At 41.0% G+C, this 24,007-nt stretch overlaps 2 protein-coding genes across 14 annotated transcripts in view; both read left to right on the top strand.

Annotated features, from left to right (window-relative positions):
* The first annotated feature begins 3 nt into the window (after positions 1-3).
* On the top strand, positions 4-14,223 carry FYTTD1 (forty-two-three domain containing 1). The gene is given in 10 exon segments (XM_030227157.2): positions 4-157; positions 3,167-3,298; positions 6,313-6,458; positions 7,217-7,329; positions 8,282-8,378; positions 9,297-9,358; positions 10,199-10,215; positions 10,218-10,272; positions 11,078-11,204; positions 12,274-14,223. Coding segments are annotated over 10 exon segments (948 nt in total). The 5' UTR covers positions 4-54; the 3' UTR covers positions 12,370-14,223.
* Positions 14,224-15,264: 1,041 nt separating this feature from the next.
* Positions 15,265-24,007, top strand: part of LRCH3 (leucine rich repeats and calponin homology domain containing 3) — a 60,486-nt gene continuing 51,743 nt past the window's right edge. For all 13 annotated transcript variants that reach the window (XM_050978042.1, XM_050978049.1, XM_050978043.1 and 10 more), the window contains exon 1: positions 15,265-15,502. In XM_050978042.1, coding sequence (XP_050833999.1) covers positions 15,292-15,502 — 211 coding nt within the window. In that variant the 5' untranslated portion in view covers positions 15,265-15,291. The remainder of the gene's footprint in view (positions 15,503-24,007) is intronic.

Raw genomic sequence — 24,007 nt, 5'->3', positions numbered from 1 at the left:
CTGCTGCGCAGGCGCGGGCCCTGTTGGGGGCGGTCCGATCTGAGGGAGGCGGCCATGAACGCGTTCGGAGCTGCGGCACCGCTCGCGGGCTCCTCGGCCGCGGCGGGGGCCCGGCACGGCGGCGGTGAGAGCGTGGAGAAGATCGACATGTCCCTGGGTGAGGAGCGGGGCCGGGGCGGCCACTGTAGGCGACAGGGCGGGGGGCTCGGGCTGAACCAAGTGCCGGGGACGGGGAGGGGCGGGACGAACCAACGGGGCTATGCCGGGCACCGGCGCGGGCGAAACCAACGAGGGCGGGGGGGTGGGAAAGGAAAGGACGGGACCCTCCCACAGCGAGAGCGCAGGAGGGCGAGGCTGGCGTCGGGGGCTGGGCACGGGGGCGAGTTCCCGGCGTGCTGCCCGGAGCAGCGGGGATCCGGGGTCGCGATTCTTGGTGGGGAAGAGCCGGGACCCCTTTGTGTCTCTTGGTGGTGTGAGCAGGCCAGAGAGCGGGGCACTGCCTGCTTTTGGCCCGGTGAGGCCTTCCGTACTCGGGCCTTAGGCTGGGCGGCCTCGGGGGGCGTCCCAGAGCCTCGCCTGGCGCTCGCAACTACAGGGACGGGTGAGGTTTGGTGGTCTCTCAGCTGGCCTGGCCTTTTTATTCTTCTCAGGTTTGGAAGTCGGCAGTGGCAAGTCATCCGTGTAACCTCTTTGCACGCCGAGCATGACGTCACCTCCACAGTAGTTTGCTGTGACAATCTGCCCCGTTGTCCCCTGCCCTCCTATTGCGGGCTGTGTGTGTTAGGAAGTTGCACAGATTCATTACAGACCTGCAGAGCTGTGTCTCTCCAGTGTGTCCGAGAAACTGACATCCACATTGTAGATACTTCAGTGAGGTATCTCAGAGAAGTTCTGTTCTGGTGCTGTGTACTGAGACCCTTTAACAGTCAGGGACAGTTTGGTGTGTTCATGGGCTGCATCTTCCAGTTTACTTTTATTAGGGAAAAAAAATTAATTGGTTTTGTATACTCTCAATACTGCTTTGTGATACTACCAGAGCATGATAGATTGGTGCTATCAGGAGACTATTCAAAAAACAGATTCACAGCGTGAACTGAAATTATTAATGGTGGACTTGGTCTCTTTGTGGGCCACTGTAAAATAAGAGGATATGTACAGTTTTTCTCTCTGTAAATAATTCAGTGGAGTTCTTTGGGCAGTGGAGATAACTTGTGAGATGATGTTTAGAATTTGTCTGAATACAGAGTAGTTGTACAGCATTCATAGAAAACTAAATCTGTTTTTACCCATTGTACACAATCTTTGTTTTCAGGATTGCTAATAGAGTTATTGATCCTGGCTTGTTGTATTTTCACATATTCTAATGTTTCCTGGCTGAGTTAACCTTTCAGTCAGTCATTGCTACATTGGCCATTAGCTAGTAGTAGACTGCAAAGGACTGTTGCAGTGTCACAAGGATGTTGTTTTAAAGTGGTATTGTGAAGTGGGTGCTTTTTTTGGGTGTGTGAGAAGGTTGTCACCCCAGCTGCTGTCCCCACGTGAAAGTTCTGTGTCAGGTATAGCCAAAGAGAAGATGCAGTCCCACATCTAGTGTGATACCAAAGAAACTGACATGACCCTAATCTAGGAAGTCCTAAGATTGAGATCATGATGTTGAGTAAATTCTCATATAGTGATAAAGATTAAACACGTTTTGGTTGTGTTATGTGCAGTTGAGCTTCCAGTGTGATACTGCTTCCAGATAACTCTGCTGTTCTAGCTGTAATTGTGGTCTCTAATCTCATGCAAGATAGGAGACTGCTTCAGTGTGGCTCCTCTAACGAATGCCTGAAGTCCCAAATTCATTTACCCAAATAAGAGAATAGCTGAAACTGAAGTCCTTTTGTTTAAAAAGTTGTAACCTTGTGTGCAGAAACTTGAAAAAATGTGATTTAAGATGAAGCAGATGAACTGTGAAGCATGAATCCATGTTTGAAGTGGCTTTGATTTTCTTTGTGTATAAAAGGATTGTTGGAATCCTTGTTCCTGGGACCCCTTTGGTCAAGAAGATTGTGTAGATATCAATCCCTGAGTGACCTGTATCAGTATTCTTGTCCTGGTAGATTTTTGCAGCAAAGTGAATTCATGTTCCCTTAGCTTTCTTTTGACAGCACGCAAACCGTTGGATAATATTGTTGGGATTTTTGTTGTTTATGTTTTTTACACTGTTTTCTCTGTTTTACCCCTTATAAGTCCATTTGAACTCAGCCACTCAGCCACAAACACAGTAATCCCATTTCCATCTTTTCTTGACTGAAAAAAGACTGTCCAGCTATTTGGGGAGGCTCCCTATTTAAACATGACATTTTTTATCAGTTGTGCTCTCATGATAAAGATGCAATAAACACAGTTTGGCAGTTTCCTTTAAGGTGTTCTTGTAAACAAGCTGGCAGCCAGATAAAAGCTGCCACACCTCTTCCTTTTACTCTTCTCTCCTGAGCTGGCTACCAGGTCAATGAAGGCAGTCAAGCTGGTGTAGCATAATTGGCACTGGACAGACCTGCTGTTTGCTTTTTATCAGCTTGTTTCTTACACATATTTTTGAACTGATTGATAACTTGTCTGGGATTGTTTCCTTGGATAACAGATAAGGTGATTGCTTTGGATTGTAGATTCCTGGGGAGAGATGTCTTGCTTGCCTTTTTCCCCATCATTTCAGTCCCGGTGAACATCTAAAGATACCTGATGGCTTGAGTTGTTTCTGTGTGATCTTTCTTAAGTAGCTTAGGATGAAAGAACTAAGGCTGGAATTGATATTTTATCTGGACTCTGCAAAGTCTGGGCATGAGATTGGAATTAATTTTCTTTAACCGTGTACAAAAACTAATTGAGTCATTCAAATTAAAATTTAGTGCTGGGCTGAATGCCACGGTCTTACATGTGTCTCACACTTTCTGCAGGTATGCAACTGCTTCCTTCTGCTGGGGCATTGTATTATAAAGTAACTTCTGTAAGATGTTACAGGGACTGGATGTTTATTGTGCTAATGTTTCTGGAACCTTAACTAACTTGTATGTGCTGACTTTGCAGGATTGACTGCTCTCCTGTGACTCCAGGCTGTTTGGGGGTTTTATTCAGTATGTCAAATTTTATACACTTTGTCAGTTTTTCTTTTTTCTTTTTGTAGATGATATAATCAAGCTGAACAAGAAAGAAGAAAGAAAGCAATATTCTCCCAAAATAAAAAGAGGGCTTCAGCAGAATCGAGCTCAACAGTTCAGTTCACAAGGCTCCAAGTGGGGAATGCAACAGCAGAAAGGTGTGTGTGCCAAACAGAACACAGATTCCACATTATCTTTCTTGAGCTGAAAGAATAATGAAATGTGCGGATTGACGTGGTCAGCTCACTTGTCTTTCAAATACTGTCTTTTGATTGTAATTCAGGATATTTTTCATCTATTTATACTTGGTTTTGCTTCTGATTCAGTGTGGGAAAGTAATTGACATGTTTGGCTACCAGGGAGCTTAGATGCTTGAAGGACTGTCTTTGACTCAAGGAAGAATGGGCTTGCTTTCTGATTCTTCAAATTGAATTTAATTTTGGAAATTGGGATGATACCTTGCCCCTTCTCGGAGATGGACAGAACAAGTGCTTATGCCAAAGCCTTTGTACTGAGAGATGTGGAGGCCTTGCCAGAGCTCAGGGCTTCATGCAAAAGAAAAGCATATTCATATTTGCTGGGTAGAATTCTCTTTATAGGGCTCCCCAAATTATCTGTTACTATAGACTGGGCTCCTGGCTCAGAAGTGTTTAAATGGATAGTGCACAGTGTGAGTTGGCTTTTCTTGTAAAAGCTTGAGATGCAAAGGAAGTACTGTGTCAGCCGTCTTAAGCCAGTGTTCTTGCAGTGGAATACAAAAAGGGGTAGCCAGTGTTTTAACAGTGGAATACAAAAAGGGGAAAGAGTAATATAGGCAGGGAGTGAGGAGAGGAAAAGTGCACAATGACAGCTTTGCTGTAGGTTACCCTGAGTAATTAATGGGTTTTTTTGATAAACAGGAGAAGTTTGAAAATTATTCCCAGGCTTTAGTTCAGTACATGGAGAGCTCCTGCTTGCAGTGCAGACTGGTTTTGCTTGCAATTGGTTTTCAAAAGTATCTATTTAGTACAGGATGATCAAAATATGGAAGAATACTGTCTGATAAGAAAGCTTACCACCATGAGCTAATTCAGTGTTTAGGTTCATACATGCAATTTCTTGTTTAGTAGCATTCCTTTAAAACAAAGACACATCTGTCTGGTGTACTCACAATGATCTCTGTGTTATCTTTGTCTTACTTAGTGTTTGTTGTAGCAGCAGCTCCTCCTTTGTGTCTTAGACACAAATGTCTTGAGGGATCAGTGGAATGTTGTGTTACTCAGAGCTCAGTGGAATTTTGATTTCTGTGCAGGCCCACGCTTACTTGTACATCTCTAATAAATTGGTGACAGGGCCGGAGAAAAATTTACATCTCTCAGCCCAGGTGTGAGGATATTTTTGTGGGTGAAGAGTAAGTGAATTTAAGTTGTAGATTATCAAACATGTAGGCTCTGTTTATAACTGCAGTTGTCAAGTGCAATTGTTTATTATCAAAAGACCACAAAAGAAACAAGTGTTAGGATTTAGAATTTTAGGAGAAGCTTGATCTGTAAACTTGAAACTCTAAATACTACTGTCTTAGGCAGTTACTTTTCTCTATTTGAACCTTACCAGCTTCTCTGCCTGTCTTCTAGGAAAAAGCAAGCAATTTCTTTGCAAAATTGCCGGAATAATGACATCTTGAAACATTGTGAATAGTTTCAACTGCTCCCTCCTATGTAGCTTGGCACATTTTCTCCCAGGGAAAACAAATCTCTTTTATTGTTTTAAGCAGAAGGTGTCATTAAAGAGTTGTCCTGACCATTCTAGTTAGTTATTAGTAGCTTAGCTGTAGATTTATTGCTACTCTGTTGCTATTGAAGTTGCTCTGATAAGTAGCAAAGCTTCTGTGGACAACTGCAGAAACCAAAAATGGATCCACAGTGTTCAGTTCCTTGTGGTTTTAGAAGTGGCTGCCAGATTTTCTGGAAAGAAGCAAGGAACCTTGAGCTGGGATTCTATTCAGCTTTTGGGGTTAAAAGCAGAGAGATGAGCATTGTTCATTTAAATAAAAGTTGTCCTTGGTGATACACAGAATGCAACTGCACAAAGCCCTGTGCAGCCTGAGCTAACTCTGAGGTTTTCATTTATTTGAGCAGAGATTGGTTTATAGAGCTTGTGAGATCCCTTTCAGCCTAAGCAACCCTGTGTCTCACCTTTTCTCTTGGAAAAGAAGAGCATTTGCTAACCAGACGCGAAATGTGTGTACACAGCACTTCTCCATGGCAAATTGATCTGAGCTGGATTCTGACCAGTGGCTTAGCTCATGTCATGGCTCATGTCTCGTGAGAAAGCACAGATTTATTATCAATGCTGTTAAGTCAGATATGTTAAAACTAAATGTGTCTGCTGCTTGAGAGCTGACTCCTCAGTCAGAAATTTATTTTGCAGTCTGAGGTTCTAGAGGCGAGGATGCTTGGGAACATAATTGGAACATGGCCTGTATTCACAACATGAAGCTAAATGACTCCAGACTGGGTTCATCAAACCCTGGTAACTGGAGATACTATAGACCTCAGACTTACAAGCCTTTTATATTCAAAAACTGCTTTCAGTCCTCAGTTTGGCTGCACTGCCATGCAGGCTTCTAATTGAAAACACTTAAAATATGATACAATTCATGTGTTTAATGTGCTTTTGTGGGACAATTGCTATGTTCTTTCCTTCTAAGTCATGTCTTGGGAACCACTGATTTAAATAAATAATCTTTGAAGCTGTTTAGGTTATTTTTCCTTTTAAATTAAACCAGTAATTTGAAGTTTGCTGAATGGGTAGGAAGCTGAGGGACGCTGGTTTGGTTTTATTGTTCAGTACTTGATGAAGTTCCATTTCAGAGAATTCTGGTATTTCTCTGTGCTAGAAGGACTCTTAAGTTCTCCCTGCAAACATGTCAAATAAGAAATTTTCAGCAGAAATTAATGCAATGAACTACAGTAAAACTGTGCTCTGTATGAGAAGCCGATCGTTGCTGTGCTGGGGCTTGGGCCAGACCTGCCGAACAACTGAGTGACCAAATTGTCTTCAAGTGTAGTGGTGGCCTCCGCTCTAAGGCTTGAAGTATGCAGCCAAATAACTTGTGCTGCCTGGAAGGCATCTTAAAGCATGAATCTTTTCCCTTCAGGAAGAATTGCTGAGCTTTCTGTGCTTGTTGCAGGTTATGGTAAGAATCGTTTGGGGCGCAGAAAGAAGATAGCAGGGAAGAAGCGTTCTTATGGAGTCATAACTGGCCTGGCAGCCAAGAAAGCTGTGGGCTCACATAAAGGAATCAGTCCTCTGAACAGACAGCCACTGAGTGAGAAGGTAATTAATTAATGCAACCCTGGTGATTCGTGTCAGAACAGGTTAAAAAAATGAAACACGAGTGCTTCAGAACTTCAGTGCAACTGAAATATAAAATGGAGACAAATGGTGAAAGCTTTAATCAAATTGGGAATGTGTTAGCTGAGTTCTTGTTTGAGTGGGCTGGATAATGACTAGGTGTGAAAATAGTTTCTAACACTTAATTGGGCTGCAAGTTGTGAGAGTTGGAGTACAGAAGTATATTCTGTGCGAGTGTGAAGGGAGTTACTGTATTTTTACAAGGAAAATTGGTTTTCTTACAGACCAATAATTCAGCCAACCTGCAGGTGCTAAGCATGTGCTGTTACAAAAATGCAAGTTTTTGCAGAATATTAAACTCCATCAATAGGCTCCCTTCTCTGCACTGCTCCACTGCATTGTTGCCTGCTTCATCTCATTCAGTATTGTTGAACGGGGGTTGCCTTTGGTTTTCTGACAAAGACTAATTTTAAGACACGTGCAGCATCGATTTTTGTCAGTTTAAGGAGATATGGTAATGAAAAAATAACTGCTAAGGTGTGTTGCTTTTTGTTTTCTCTTGAGGATGTGGAGAATATAGAATTCATGAAATTGTAGAAGGTGTTTTCAAATTACACTAGATTGTAAAAGGTAGGCAAAGCCAAGTGTATTCTAATCACAGCTTGTAAATGGAAACTGAAATAAAAATGTTGGTGTGTGTATAGCATACATTATGCTGAACATATTTATTGTATTTTAAGAATGCACAGCGGAATTACCCGGTCTTGAAAAGGAAAACAAACCTGCAGAGACAATCTGAAATGCAGAGAAAACAAGCTCCTGCCCTCAGGAGGCCTGCCCTGCTAAACAGGAGGTAAATTACTGATCCTGCTTTCTGAACACTACTTGGCAACTTCCCATAGTGAATCTTGTTAGACAGGACTGAGGCTAAGAGAAGGCAGTAGGTACTGGAGTAGCAATATGGTCAAGACCTTGTGTGTGAAAGTTATACAAATCTGGAAGCCAAGAATGTGCCAAACATGGTCTCCGTACAAAGCCAGATGTTTGTCATGATGTAGAGCACTCAGGAAGTACTTCTATTTTTGAACACCTGCTGTTCTGCCTTCAGTTAAATCACAGGCAGCTTATATTTGAGGAGCCTGGTCTTGTGGAAGGTGCTCCTGCCCATGACAGGGAGGTTGAATCTAGGGGTTCTTTAAGGTTCCTTCCAGCCCAAACCATTCTGTGTTTCATTATACTGTATGGAAATGGCCGCTGTGGATTTTGATAGCTCACAAGTGTTAGCCATGGTTTAGTGAACTTTCTAAATGCCTTTGTGGAAGCTGGTGCCATCTGCAGCTTCAGGGAAGCCATTGCATGTTTTATTTGTGCTGGAATTAACATGTGTTATAAACTGCAACCAAAGTGGTCTCCATGATAGAAGGTTTCACTCTGTGACTATATTGTGAAAATTGTAAACAAACTTTCTTTATACATACTGATTTTAATTTTTTTTTCATCTAACCAACAATGTTTAAAGTGCTGGAGGATACTGAGCAAAGTGAAAATCAGAATTAATGACCATATTGTCCTGTGATATATGCACATTAGGCTTCTATGTACCAGCAGTGATTTCTCCATTTATGAGTAATATGTTTCATTCATAGTGGATGAGGAGCTTATCCCAGCTGAAGCATTCAGCCTCAAAGAGGCAGCACTAAAGATGTCCTTATGGATGTTTTGGGCACTTTTTTGACTTCCATAGTAGTGTCTCTAAGGCGTTCCCTGTGGAACCTTTTATAACTACTTTTTAATAAATATTACAGGAATAACATGCCATCTACATTTGTCAGGATTGGAAACAAACTAAATCAGCAGAAAGATACTCGTCAAGCAACTTTCCTGTTTAGAAGGGGCCTGAAGGTAAATACAAATTTTGAAAAGAACAAGGCAGTTGGGCTGTAGAGTCTAAGCTAACCAGTAACACTGATATTATTGAATCAACTTAAAATATCAGAATTGAGTAGAAACTTTAGGTGCACTTGAAAATAGCCACAGGTTCTTCTAGGGAAGTGCACAGGTTCTCTTTAGTTACTGTAATCCATTGAGTCTTGCTTCACATTCCAGTGTAATTGAGCAATTCTGAGGAGCATGGAACTTGCCAGTGTTTGAGGGTAGTTGCAAGGTATTAATTTTTCCTTTTAAAAGTTAATGTTAGAAAGCTCTGTCCAGCTTTTTAGAAGTTCACCTTCAGGTGAATAATGAAGCAGAAACACATTTTAGAATCTGATTATGGTTTGGTTTGATTTTTTAGTTATTTTGGGGTTATTTATTTTATTTATTTTAGTTACTTAAGGATTTTTTAGTTATTTTTAGTAGGATGGAGAGATGAGAGTGTACAGTGAATGAAAAGTGGTGGGTTTGGTTTATATTTGTGTCCTCATTCCACATCTGCCATCGTTGTGACTGTAAGTAGCTGTTATCTTCCTTCCAGATGGCTTGCAAAATTACAGACAGGATCAGGAACTAGACAGACTTTTCTTCCTAGTGTAGTAACATTTTGATCTATCTTAGGCTGACATAGTCCTCCAAAATGTTGCCATTCCTCTATTGGCAGTTTTGTTTAAATCATTTTGTGTTCCTAAAGTAATTTCTTTCTTTTCAAGGTCTTATCAAATTAATAGGACTCTTATCTTTGAAGTTCCTCCGAAAGTGCAACCCTGTTTGTGCAGAGTGTACAAACAGCTTTAAACTTCTGTTTTTGAACTTCTGTATTTCCAGCTGCTACAATAGGAATTGAAACAATATTCAAATATGGTGTCTGTACTGATGTGTTTTCAGGTGCAGGCCCAAGTGCAGTCAACAGATGATCTTGATAATCAGACAGTAAAGAGAACTCGTCAGTAAGTATCTAATTTGGAAATCTTCAGCTATGTAGCACGTAAGATTCTCATTTTAGCTCAGACTTCCTGGATATGATACTAGAAGGGGGGTGGATTTTTTTCCCCTCTAGGCACATCAACTGTAGTGACAGTGATCCTCCCCCTATTCTCAGTTATTTCCTAAATTATCTTCTAATTTAGCCAGGAGGAGTTGGTTTGCATAAGACATTCGTAGGAATGAGGGGGAAGATGGTAAGAGGATCATGCTAATCTCTAGTACTCATGAATACTGCATAGACTAGAAGAAAAATTCAAATGTCAATGTTATCCTGAGCTCTTGTTGTAATTTTCCTTTTATATAATATGCATATCAGCCTGTGAAGAAGTTTAGAAATGAAAAAGGCAGAGCCCAATGAGGCCACTTGGCTCTTACCCCATATACTCTTCCCATACTATTCTGTGCTTGCTGGGCTCTTTGCAGGGTGTTTCTTGGGAACACAAAAGGCTGAGGAAAGCAGCAGGTGCCACAGAGTGCAGCCTGTCACCTCTTGAATTTGCTGTGTGGGCCATTTTGGCCCCATCTGATTCAAGGAAACTGAATGTATTTAGTAAAGTAAACTCTTGGGTCAGGGCTGTAGTTCTGGTGTACCTCAACAGCCTGTGATTTAGTGTTCTCCTGTAGGTAGTGTAAAAGGTAAAAGAATCAATAGCCAAGTGTCAATAGCATGTGATTTTGTACTAGCCAACATTCCAAAAGCTTGTATATTTTTAGCTGGCCAATATTTTGAACATACCTTTAAAGACACCCTGACTGAAATCTCTGCACAATTTTTGTAAGTGATTTTTGTGTTTTCAAACTAGATGGCGAACTTCTACCACAGTGGAGGGATCCTAACTGTGTCTATTGACAACCCAGGAGCAATCATAAGCCCAGTGTGAGTTTTCAATTAAGTTCTGAAATGTTCTGAATATAAATGAAATTGCTGCTTTGAACCATTTAGTAAATTCCTTGCAGGTAGTGTTTCAGGTGACCTCAAAGTCATAGCTTCTTGTGAAGGCCATTAAGTTTGGCCCCTTTCCGAGTGTTTCTGAGCAGTGTTTGAATAATATCACAGCTGGATCTCACATGTCAGCTCCCAGTTAGGAGCTTGATGTGTTATATAGAGGGGAAGAGTGGTGGGCTGGTAGATTTTCATTTTATCCCTTCCAAATCAGGCCATGTCACAGCTGTTTTCCACCTCTGAGTGGAAATAAATGAGCACTACTGGATGAGTGATGGTAACAGTTACTCCTTGATTCATAAAAATAGTGCTGGTCTTGTGCTTAAAGAGAGCATTGCTGTATTTGTTTTTGGGAAGTTGATGGTACTGTTGTTTATGGTGATATATTTTAAAAATGTCTTGATTAGCATTTCCATGGTAGTGTTTTATCAGTAAGGAAGACTGTAACAATTTTTATTTTTTGTATTTATAGGATTAATTAACCACAAATTACGTGTTTGTCAATAGAATTGCGGATAAAAAATAAGATGGTTTCCTGCTGGGACTCTGTGTCTCATAACAATAACAAATGGTCCCTTTTTTAGTTCTGCCTGACTTACCTTCTTGAATTTGTGCCCTCCAGCTTTTCAGCCAGCCTGGTCAAATGGTTTCATGAAAAATTCGTACCTCTATCAGCATTAAGGCTTTCTAGCATAAAACACATGTTCATCGTGTCCTTTGTAACATTCTTCTTTCACAGTTCCCAGAAATTACGATTAACTCGCAGTCCTGTGCCACCGTTTCTGATGAAGAGGGACCAATCTGAGGAGAAGAAGATTCCAAAAGGGGTTCCATTGCAGTTTGATATAAATAGTGTCGGAAAACAGGTAAATTCAATTTTCTTCTCATAACTGTGGAAGTAGTTTCAAGACCAATAAAAGCCAGTGAGGCACTCTGCTCCTAGACTCCCAAGTGACAGAAAGAGAGAACTAGTGACTACTTCTTGTTTCCACTTCCAGTCTTTCCGCTAACTTGCTGTGTAACTTCAAGGAAGTAGCTAAACTCACTGTTCCTGTTCTTCTAGTTTATGCCTTGCATGCCCACATGATTTAAATGGGATTTTAAATGTTGAATATTTCTAAAGGGCTTCTGGTGTTCCTGCTGTGCTTGCATCAGCAACTGTGAATAATTCAATGATGAGCTGCTTTCAGTTGTGTGACCTGCCTGGAACCCTGGCAGCCAAATTTATAAGGCAACTTTTGCTGTCCATCTTGGGAAAAAAAATTAAATGTGAACATGTAAGGGCTTGAAAGATGAGCAATTTTTCACAAGTTTCATGAAGACAGGTGATTTGGTGCAGCAATCCTTATGCTGTCATTGAAGGAATTCTTACAGAGTAACAGAGTTAAATGCCGTTCTTGTAACCAGCTCCTTAGTGCCAGCTGTAGAAATCTGCATGGAGTAAAGGCATTGATCTGCATTTGTTCCATCCAGGAATAAGAACTATGTCAGAAAGTCTGCTACTTTAGTGTAAAATTGATTGAACTTCTGGATTAGACTCCAGCTTGCTGCCTTAGCTGAGTGAACTGGAAAGCAGCCTGCATTAAAATGGTGAAAATTTTGGATTTGTTGAAGTTGCAAAGAATCTGTGTGGGGAAACGTATACTGGAATTTCTATTTCTCAGTCTGTTTGTCCTCAGTTTAACTTACAATATTTTGAGTAGGCTTTGAGTATTGACATTACATACCATGTGTTCTTAATTAATTCTGAAAATGCAAGCTCTTGATGTGTAGTCCAATCTGATTTTTAAATGGTGTGGAAAGTGACAAAATATCCAAGTGAGGCAACTAAAGAGTCAAGTGATGATACAGACTGTAGAAAAAACTGTTGTGTCTCCATTACTTTGATTAAATTAACCCAACACCTTTAAAGTTTTGGTTAAATTTATTTTTCAGACAGGGATGACGTTGAACGAGCGATTTGGGATCCTGAAGGAGCAGAGGACAGCACTGTCTCAGAACAAAGGAAGCCGTTTTGTAACAGTGGGCTAACCTGGCAGATGGACTTGGGCACTGAGCCCACCTACCTAAGCCCCTGAAATAGAAGTGGGCAGAAGAATACAGCATATGTCACTAGAATTCTCCAGACATCTTGCTAAGATGGTGGCAGACCTATCTCTCTTTATTACTTTTACTTGGAATGGTAAAAGACTTAATGCCCTGAGGGAGAAAAAGTGGAGAGGAACTGATCCACGTAGTGGCACCATCACCTGGTTGGAAAAGATTCTGTTGCCCAGCTGAGTTCTTTGACCCCTCTCTTATGGTAAAGATTGTTTAAGTGTTTAATTACAAACCCCATTTTAGGGTTTTTTAGGGACTGCCTTTGAGCTCTCTTTCAGAGACCAGTTTAGCACAGAGCCTCAGTCCGTGGATACTTTGGTAGCGATGTAGCGGCATTTTTCATGGGAGCATTGGTTCTGTACTTCTTTGTGCTTTTAAAGTTCCATTTTTTCCTTTCTTGAAAACTGTTTTGCATCCTCACATTCACAAATAAAGCTGTTAGCTGAGACCCAAAATTTGTAACTGGGATGGAGACTATTCTACTCTTATCCTTAAAAGTGGTCCAGATCATATACTGTATTGGAGGAATACTGCAGAGGCAGTGAGAGTCCTTTGTATTCCAAATAGCTCAACTTCATCATCCTCCTCTGTAAATGGAGTTTATCCGTCTCCTTTTCTTCTTAAACTTCTGATTTTTATTTCTTTTTGGAAGGCTTTTCACAAACTTAATGCAATAACTTCATGTTTTTGAATAATTTGATAGGAAAAAATAGAGCCTTCCTTCACAAGGAAATCAGCAGTGTGGTAGAGTTTCTTGTCTTCCCAGATACAGGATTCTCATCCTGCAATGCCTTGCCCCAAAGGGTTTTCTCTAACTCTTAAAAATAGCTGGAGGCAAGCAATCTTGTGGCACTTGTTTGTTTATACCAAAGAGAGGTAAGATGTGAAGCTGATCCCAAGTGGTCAGACATCTGGAAATTGTCTGAAACTGAGGTACGTTTCTGGAGGAAAGCCCTCACTTTGCCAGCACGTGTAAGGCATTAGGCAGGAACATGTAGCCACTTGCTTTAAGCATAACTTTGTGCATCAGCATCTGCAGAACAGTAACAACTGGGGCATCCTCAATCTGTATTTACATAATCCCTAAAACTGAGGCACCTCTTCAGAATTGCTTCCAGACCAGGCATTGATGATCTTGGCACTACTTTTTGGTGAGGAGGGTTAGGTACAGTCAGGTACAAGAGGGGCTGGCTTGCTGCATCCAGGAATGTTTAGGGTGTTTGAAGCAGGTTTAACTCCTTTTCACATTCTTGAAGAATTTATATTTGACAGAGTTGGTTTCCTTGCATTTTTATCTCAAATTCCAAGTTAACTAGTATATACTGGCAACTTCAACCTTGAAGAGCACTTGACAGCAGAAAGGGCTTTTTTTTTGGTATCATTTTGAAGTCAGAGTGCACTCTGATGCTAAACCCTTATTTTTAATGTTCAAAAGTATACCTTAGCAGAGGCAAACTAAATGTAATGGTGTTAAGGTTACTTTCTCAATTACTAGTAGGATTTTTTTTTAATAAACGTCCCACTGTTAGAATTTGGGTAGGTAAAGAGTACTCAGTCATCCTGTTTCAGTATATACGTTTTTCATGTGCCAGGATGCAACAAAAAAATTCTTTTGCATCAGCCTAGATGCAAAACATTGATGCAGTGCATCAAAAGTGCTAGTTTGTATTTAATGAGAACATGCTTATACACTGTACCTTTTGGTATTTTTGGAGAAGTTATTACATTTGATCTATTCTGAAGCTGTTAATTTTTTTTTTTTTTAATAAAAAGTTACAGGTTTTATATTGTCTTGTTCCTGTTATAACCACCTGGGCGATATACTGGTTATGTGAATTTTCTGATAGCCTGCAAGGGGTTCTTATTGATCAAATTCTTTTTAAATATTCTGAAGAACACAGCAGAAAACAACTTAACTTAAAAGAGGGTTCACACTCCTTGCCCACCTTAATACTCTGACAAGGGAGCACTTCTTGGAGTGGCGCTTTAGAGGCTCACTTGCATTTGAATGTGTCACCTACTAATTAATGTTTCAGTAGCACTTCCTAATTCAGTGATTTGGTGTGGTGACAGTCCCAGATGTGTCAGCAGCAAGCAGCGATTGCTGCTGTGACATGTCTTGATAGCGAGAATCGCTGTCATCGACACCTTGTGGTGCACGAACAGCCCGAGCAGCTCCGTGGGTGTGTGGGAGTGCTGTGCCAGCAGGAGGCACAAAGCACTGGAAATGCTGCCAGTAATTGTCAGTGCAGGACAAAATACTGCCTGTAAATAGATTTGATAAGGTATTAAATATTGTGATTGTCTTGCTACTTGATTATTGACAGCCTCTGCTCTTCATGATCAGTTCACGCGTGTTGGCTGCAACATCAGGTGGGTTCAGTGGAAGCAGCAGGGCAAAATGGCATTTACTAAGATGTAGCAAAGGGTGTGGCCTTCTAATGTAATCAATCGTTAAGTTAAAAGACGTGAAGCAGTTGTTACATTTTCCATTTAGCGGAGATCTGTGCGCTCTGCCCTCGTTTTGCCGCTGGAACGGACCCGACACCCAGCAGCTGTGAGCGATGCTCACCCAGAAACCATTCTGTGATGTCCCACGTTGGCGGGAAAACTATAATTTTTAACAGTTCCAGCAGGTGTCCAGGCGTGTCCGGGGCGGCGATCCCCTTGCACGCCGGCTGAGCCGAGGCGAGCGGGAAGATTCGGCCTCGAGGAGCGGCTGGCCCGGCTCGGCTCGGCTCGGCTCGGACGGACGCGTTGCCCGCGGGGTCCCGGGGCCGCCGGGCGGTGGCCGCGCATGCGCCCCTACCGCGCGCTCTGGCATGCGCTGTCCGGCCGGGCTGTGGCGGGGAAATGGCGGCGCCGGAGGGCGGCTCTGCCGCGATGCCCGCGGCTTGTCCCGCTCCGCCTGGTCCCTCGGCTCCCGGCTCCTGGAGCCGCTCCTTGGATCGAGCCCTGGAAGAAGCGGCGATCAGTGGGACCCTCAGTTTGAGCGGCAGGAAACTCCGGGACTATCCGCGGGCCAGCGCCGCCAACCACGATCTCAGCGACACCACCCAGGCTGGTGAGGGACCGGGCGTGAGGGGAGGCAGCGGGGAATGGGAGCGGGGGCTCTCGGGGGCTTTGGGCGTCCTGGCTGCCCTGCCAGCCCCTCGCCCAGGACTGAGTCTGATGTGACCAATTTGCTGTCTCTTCGTTCAATTGAAGCTGGTTTCGCCTCCTCCCTTCGCTCTCCGCCCTTCCTCTCCTCGGCTCTCGAGGCAGGATGGAGGAGCTGTGGCAGGGTTCTTCTTTAGCCTGTCTGATGAGATCTCTCCCATTTGTAGGGGTTTTTTTCTTTATCATCTCTGCTATTAAATGTTTCCCGTATGAGGAACTGTTTTAAAGAGTGTTGTGAGGTTTTTCTCGGTATTGCTGCTCGCTGCTGTGGTTTTAGCTAGTCTTGTTCTAGCTCTGGTACATCTGTATGTGAATGTGTGTATATACACATACGTGTGCACCCTCACAATCTCTCATCTTTCCTGCTGACACGGGAAACCAACTTTCCAAGAAGGGCTGTCAGGTGTGTGTATGCTAAAGAAACTATTTTTAATAAGCTCTATAAGCTCTTATGCTTCTATTATTGTAATTTCAAACAGCCATAAGAAGATATGAAAGATACCATGAATATAATCATAGCTATTTCTTTTTTTCTCCTGTATAGCATGGATTTAAGGATATTAAAGATGGTTAATTACTTTACACGGTATAGTAAGCATTAGGGCTTTTGTTCTCTCTATTCCTTAAATGTATTCATAAGAATAGACTAAATAAAATATACTTTGACTGTAAGTACCTTGATCACAAGTGAAAACACATCTGTGTTTGCATATTACTGTACTAACTAGAGAACTGAGAGTTGGGGAATGAGAGTTTGTGCAGATGTAGAAATCTTCTCAATACATGATGTAGATCAGAGTTAATTTATTTTGATTGTGCAGTTGTATAAGTGAAGTCTAACTTTAAAAGGTGTCAGCCATCTGTTTGAAGCTTTGAAATCTAGACTTTTTTGTCTTGATTTGTAGCTTTAAAGCTTGGAAGTAAGCTTCTAACGTCACTTTTTTCAAGTTACCATGTTTGTTTGTAAGTGTGCTGGTTACGCTGTCATTTAAGTAATTCAAAATGGAACCTTCTTTAAAATTGTCTTGACTTCATACTCTGTCCTGTCACATCCTACTTATGCAGAAATCTGTCACTAACAAAAGAAACACTCATGAAAACTCAAGCAAACCTTGAGACAGCACTGGTTTGCTTGTCTTGAACACAGCAAATAATCTTGAATACATAGAAACACTTCTTGTTGGGATATAAATTTTTGGGGTGTTTTTTGTTTCTTTTGTACAAGTGCAGTTGCACAATGCATGTGTAGTGGACTAATCTGTAAGCCAATGCAGCATACACATTTGTGAGGGGTTTGGGCTTTTTGTTTATAACACTATTCATTTACTGTACTCTTAAACAATTTGTGGGAATTCTTGTTCCCACCAAGGTTCCCATCTATTGTGATGAATATTTGCATTGTAGTTGTTCAAGAAGCATTAAATGCTAATAAGCAGCAGTGCATGCCATACACTTTTGTGCATTTATCATCACAATGAACCTCAGAAAAAAAGCTAGAACTGTTCTTAAGTTGTAAAAAGTAAAGCTTATTGAGTGTGTGTGGGGATACACATTATGTTTAAATTCTCTCTTTTGAAGGCTGCTGTGAATAACTTAATCTTGTGCTTTTTTTTTTAGCATGGTCTGTTCTGTGACTTGTTTTTAATAACTCTGGGCACAATTTTGTTCATGGGAGGAGACTTAAAATTCTTTTGTATGGGACTAGCCACAAAAATGATACAATGTGCTTGTGTGTTAGGTGTTATAAACACTTACAGTAAACACTTTAAACAACACCCCATACTGTAGACTCCCAAGAACCTTCCTACACGCTGTGCCACAGACTCCAAGCTCATGAGGTGCTGCATGTCTGTGTTTCATAAAAATGACTGGAATTGCTCCCAAATTACTAGTTCAGTTACAAAAGTGAAGATGAAACAACGATGTGCAAACCTTCCTCCTCATGTGCCTGAGTAGACACCTCTCTGGTGTGAATCATATACTGATACAGCTCATTCCCATTCTTGTAGGAATAAAAGTAACTGCATGTCAGTGTAACCACATGGATGCTTACAAGGTGGGAATGAATCACATCCCTCATTAACGTAACTACCCTGCCCAGAAACCAGGATCTCACTGCCCCAAGCCCTGACAGAGCCCCTGGCCTTGCCTGGAAGCTGCTCTGAATGCAGGTGAATGCTGCTCTGAATGCAGGTGAACCAGCAAAGTGGGTCAGCAGGAACAGGGTGTTGCAGATCAGAGGTTTGATCAAGTCCAGTTGGGTTCTCTGTGCGGATTTTGAGGTTGTTGGTGGGTGCTGTCAGCTGTAATGTACATTTCCAGGTGTTAAATCAATGGGAAGATCACATTTTTTTTGACCTTGTGTGGGTTCTGATTTGACTAATATAACCGTGGTGCTCAAGCTGTAATAGCTTCTAGGTACCATTCTTAACCTCTCACTAAACAGTCACCACAGCAGCAAAACCAGGTCGGGTTTGCTACACTTTGGTTTTGAACTTAATTCTTCCACCTAAAAGAAATACTGTACTAAGTTCATCATCAGTCATTTTCTTCAGTGCATAAACTTTTCACTGGAAGGTGGATTCTCTCGTCATGTCAGAGCCTTGGCTACTTCTGGGCACTGCTGTCTTCCAGATGATGAAAACCCACATGAGACTTTTTAAACCAAGATCAATGCTCAAGGTTACTCTCAGATCTAAGCATATAACTTCAGTAGGTGGTAAAGCAGTAGTGGGTTTCTACTTGTTTCTGGAATTAAGATCACCTATAATATCAAATTGAAGATGGGATAGTCTGGGGAGCTTTGGCATGGAATAGCAGGAAGGTAACTCCCTGCAGTGTGTGATGTAGTTGCCCATTTCATGTTCTCATACGTGAGAGATGTGCAAGAAATGCAGTGTAGTAATAACTAGTAACTTAGATATTGAAAGAGTGTCTCATTCCTTTCTGTTCCTCCCTTACAGCTTAATTGGACTTTTAGAATGTGAGCAGGTTTACAAAGCTCAATGATGATGAAGAATGAGCAAGCTTCTTCATTATCAAATGAAGGATATGCTTTCATACTTTTTCTTTTGGTTTTCTTTCATGCTTTCATTGAACATTCATTATCTCTCCCCATTTTATCTGAGTTACAACCCATTTGTTCATTCCACTCATGTTCTTGACCACAGTATAGGAAAAAGAAGGGCTATAAACCACCTGAGCTAAATGTGAAAGGAAGCAGAGTTGCATTTTGCCAGCGTTAATGTAGATTCTGATGTCATTATTTGACAGCTTTCCCAGTGGCCTAAAGCATACATTGAGCAGAAAAGTTATTTGTCAAACCCTCCATGACAGCTGTAATTACTTAAACCACTCACTGTCTCCATTTTTAAAGGAGAAGATGGGAATATGTGGGTTTGTGCAATAAAAGAAATGTCTGTTGTATGGAAATTGAGTAAGATAATTACATGCAGCTCACTGTGTCTTGCTTCTGGAATACATTAGTAGTAAAAAAGGATAGAAGGACTCTGAACAAGAAGAATAAAATGGTCTGCTGTGCCTTTTCAATGGCTTTGCCAATAAGGCATCTCTGTAGTTTTATTCTTACCAGTTCTCCATAGAAATGGTAAAATCTGACCATAATATCAGTAAATTTCCTATATGCCAAGTGCTTGTATGCATCTAGAAGGGCTGCAGTGAGTATGTGCATGTTCTGCACTAAAGGGTCTCACTGGTGTTTTTCTTTCCTGCTAGAAGTTCAGTTGATACTGCCTAATGAAATGTAAAATTGCTTGAGAAGCACAGCATGGCTTAGATAGCACTGGCCCTGTTAGCCAGACATTTGTTCTTAAAGCCACAACAGGAGAGTCAAAACCAGCCTCATTTTTTTTTTTTTTTTTAATCTCTTTGGGCTACTGTATTTTGAATGTAAATTTACTGTGATCTTTAAGGTAACTTGGAAGGAATTGGGATTATTGTTTATTCAAATCTCAGACTATTTGCCACTGGAGTTTAGGGTTTTAATACTTAGATCATCTCAAGTTTCAATATTAAAACCCAAAACCTAATATGTCAGTAGGGTCATTCAGATTCTTGTGATTGCATTTGTGTCCTTGTCTCTACCCTTACCAAAACCCAAAGAGAAATGCCCTGTCCAGAGGTTCTAGTAGCCATAGGAATGGGAAGGAGAGAGGATCACAACCCTGACTTTGGACAGTAATCCAGCTTGTTCCACTCAGCTGCATTTTTTGATGTTAGCTCCTACTTGTGTCAGTTCTTATTTAATTTGATTATTGCTCCCTTTTGTTTTTGTTCTTGCTGTGTGTCTGTTATTGGGAAGTCTTGATCTCATGTGGTCTGTGTATAAATACTGGCAATTCTTGGCCTAATGGAGTTGTCTGGGAGTGGTGCTTTGGTAAATTGCTAAATTGAGGTCAGTTCTCTGGCTTTTCTTTTTTTTTGTTACCATGAAAACATAGAGAGCAGTAGACTGTGGTAGTTTATATTCATTTTTGTTGGATGTGTTGGGATTGGATGGAGAACTGAGGGCTGCAGTAATGCTCAGCTGCTCTTTGCACACAGGAAGTCTTTTTGCCTCACGTTTTATGGCAACTTGGAAAATACAATCTGAGCTTGTAGCTTCTAATCCTTGTGGCAATAAAAGCAATATGTGACATTCAGAATGCCTTTGTTTAGCGAGTTTATCTTTTAAAACAAACAATAAAGTCCTACCATCAAATTTTACTATCAGTCTTGTAACTATGAGTTCTTATAAGTGGTGCTCAGTGGTATTGCATGTGTTTCTAGTTACTTCCCTAGTCTTCCCCTTCCTTGACTCCATCATGATCAGATTTTAAAAAAAATTAATTTTTTAAGTACTGTCCTGACTGCATATGCCCTTGTGGTTATATTTTTGGAGATAACTGTAACTACATAAAAATAAAGAGGGTAGGGATTAATAGTTGAATACATTGAGCCCTCTAGTCACATGCAGGACAAATTAGAATTTAGGGAAAAAAGCAAATGCCTGTGTTTCTTTCATGATGTTTCCAGCTGTGTTCTCCTGTGGTTGTACCTGTGCTTGGACGTAGAAAATTTATTCTGGGTAAATACTCCCTGAAAACTGTCATAAATACACAGACTAATGTAATCCAAGTTCTGTGCTGATGCCAAAAGGGGAAGAAGTTCTGTCTTCATCTCCTGCTACACAGTCAGCACCAGCAATCCTAGTGCCTTCCAGCAAGCTGTTTCGTACTTACCTGGCTGAAAATCCAGCCAATAACTCTATGTATCAAATCCTTGGACAGCTCACTGGGTTTTCACGTGCATGTGAATGCCAGCAAATGGAAAGGATGGAAGCTCTGCATGGATGATGGGAGTGAGAGGATTTTTTTGGCAGATGTGTAAGCTTAAATTGACTTGCACCAATTGTGAAATTACACCTTGACTCTGTTTTGTAACCTTTCACCACTGACCTGCTGTGAATTTGCTAATCATTTTCTGCCAAACAATCTGCTGCCCTTTGACTCAATCAGCATAAGAATTTTTTATTCTACAGTGTGGCTTATAGAGTTGGATTTCATTCAGTGAAACTTTACTCCTGATAGTTTTGGCTCTCGTGCATCCATTTGGCAAAATACATTTTATATAAGTAGTTTTAAACTGATGGTACAGGTTTTGAATGCAGTAGGTGTAATTAGTTTGTTCAGCAGTAGAACCAGCAGTAAAGAATTAATTACAACAAACAATGCAAACTATGTTAGCATGTGTTAAAAATAAAATTACATGGTAGCTAACAAAAAGGCTATAACTCAATTCAAGGGTTCTTCTCTCTGTAATAACTAATCAGGCTTGGATCTCATGGTTTCTGATGTTGGCCAAACAGCTTGAATGAATTGCAGTTGTATATTCATCTGAAGCCATGGGCTGTGCAGGGTGCTTTCTTGGCCCATTCTCCGAAGTGGAGGGGTGGAAATCCATTCATGTTAGAAATGTCTGGTGGTTTGATTTATCAGAGCATCAGAGTTAAAAATATTGCCTTAATTCCCTGAATTACAGATACTTAGAGAAGATGCAAATGGTACAACATTGTGGTCTTTATAGGACTGTTGTGCCTAAGTTAGTGCTTTTGTATAGGTGCAGGAAGAGGGTTTAATGTTTCAGCTTGAAGTCCCCCGAACTGTCCCAGTAGTCCTTGGCTTCAGCCTCACTTACAGTCCTACACTACAAACTGCTGCTTCCACTGGCAGCCCACATGTCTTTCTGGAGTGAGGAGTCTTTGTTCTCTTCTCACTGATAATGTTACTGATTTGAAAGTTAAAGTATTTCATAGCCTTCTCCCAGTGAGCTTCAGGCACTCCAAAAGGAGAATATACTGAAACCCCCCAACTTGCTATGCAGCCCAGGTGTTGGCTGATGGAACATATGGTTTGTAACTATAATGTGCTCTGGGCAGAGGGCAGGAGGATTAGGGAGCATCAATTCAGTTCCTCCCACCACCCCCACATTGTTCAGTGACCCATGTGAATTTTAGTCTCTTTATTCAGCTTATTGTTGAAACTTAGCTTTGAATACAGAAATGTGTTGTTGTTGCCTTGGGCTTTTGGGTAGTGCTCCAGACTATTGAAAAGTTTTCAAACACTATTTTTCATGTAACCTCTGTGCAGTGAAGCAGGGTAATGTTACTGCATTTTATATGTATGAAGCTTGGAATGGTACAAAATTTGAAAGCATCTGTTGATTTGGAGTACCAAAATTTAAAATACTTAGAGCCTGAACTTACAGGCATTATTTTTAAATGTAGCTTTTAATAAGTTCAGATGCCTTGGTGACTCCTTAGAAATACTGGGAATCAAGCTCAACAACTAAAAAAAATGTTATTAATTAATGTATTTTTGAAAGATTAATTTAGAAAATTTTCTTAGTATTATGAAGGAAATATGTGGCACTGACAGTATGCAATCTATTTTTCCAAAGCAGTGTTCACTACTTTCAGGTTAACCATCCCTTTTTTTTGTGTGTAATTCCCTGGGTTTTTTCCCTCTTGGTTTTTTAACAGCACTCTCTTTTGTAAGCCTTTGACTGTGATCAGTCCTGATTCTGACTGTAATTTCATCTTGTCTGAAAAAGTCTATTTGAACAGAAGAAATTGGAAGAAGGATGAAAAGTGGTATGTGGATTTTAATTAAAGACATGGGGACAGTAGATATGCACAGGAAATGAGCAATTAAAGTTCTGTGGGTATCTCTGATGATAGACTTCATCATCCTTGTGCTTGATTTAGCCATGTTACCTAAGTTTTTAACTGAGTTTTCTCTTTACAAAATATCAGTGTGTTTTCCAGGTTGCTTTCCTGATGCTGAATTCTAAATTCAGGGTGGGTTTTAGTCAGAGATGCAGTCTGAATTCTCTAGAATGGTCAAGTGGATTAAAGCTAGCATCTGTGAGACTCCTCAGGACAGTTCCAATCTTTACATTTCTCTTAGGTGAGCCAGCAAGATAGCAGGAGGTTGTCATTCCCTGGAACCTGTTTGTAGGGTGGGATGCTGTACTTCCAAGTTGTACAGGTGTCCGAGGGCAGAGGTGATGGTTTGATCAGATCTTAGGTTCTGTGTTTGGGTTTTCTGGAGGTGATTATGCTCTACCAGGTGATTATGTTCTACGCAGGTTCCTCCCTGTGTTCATGTCACATGTCTTGTTCCTAGCAATGTTTGTTACCTCAGTTCTGTCTCTTCTGCCCATGTGTTTTTTTCATCTCCTTTATCCCAACTTCGTGTCTTAACAATTTCTTCTTTTCTTGTTAATCCTGCCTGGTCTCAAATGCCTCTCTCATCACCAACTCCAGTCTTCTCATCCAAGTTGTTAGCATGATAAAAAGAGGAATAACTGGTATCTTAACATTTGGTAGGAAATATCTTTTAAATCAAATCAGAATATTAATTTTAGGATGCTGATGAGACAAGTAATAATTTGAACATGCTTAACTCATGATTACTATTATCTATGGTCACATCTATTAATTATCTTTTAGTTCAGTCATAGACCAAGGCTTCTACTGGTCTTTGAGCTGGTGTCAGTCACGCTGTTCTCAGGGACTGAGAGTCACTGAGCACAATAATAGCAGGACAATTAGGAGCTTGTCATTACACTGGTCCCCAGCTCAGCTATGGAATAAATGTTTTTATAGAAGGCCACAACTGAATGTGGTTGTGAGCCATAAAATATCTGCTGTTTCCTTTCATTCTGCTGGCTTGCAAAGGACTGGGGAAATTTGTGCTTAGCAAGGTAAAAAATTATCTTTGGAACCCATCTATGCTAAAACAGCAGGTCATCCATTGGAGCTGTAAACTTATTGCAAATATTCAGATGTTAAATATTCATTGCTCTGTTCTGCTGGGTGCAAATTGTTTCACATCATTCAGGGATGGCT

The sequence above is a fragment of the Serinus canaria genome, chromosome 9 (assembly GCF_022539315.1).
Source record: "Serinus canaria isolate serCan28SL12 chromosome 9, serCan2020, whole genome shotgun sequence".
Taxonomy (NCBI): domain Eukaryota; kingdom Metazoa; phylum Chordata; class Aves; order Passeriformes; family Fringillidae; genus Serinus; species Serinus canaria.
Note: the sequence above shows the minus strand (reverse complement) of the source record. Positions and strands in the feature narration are given on the sequence as shown.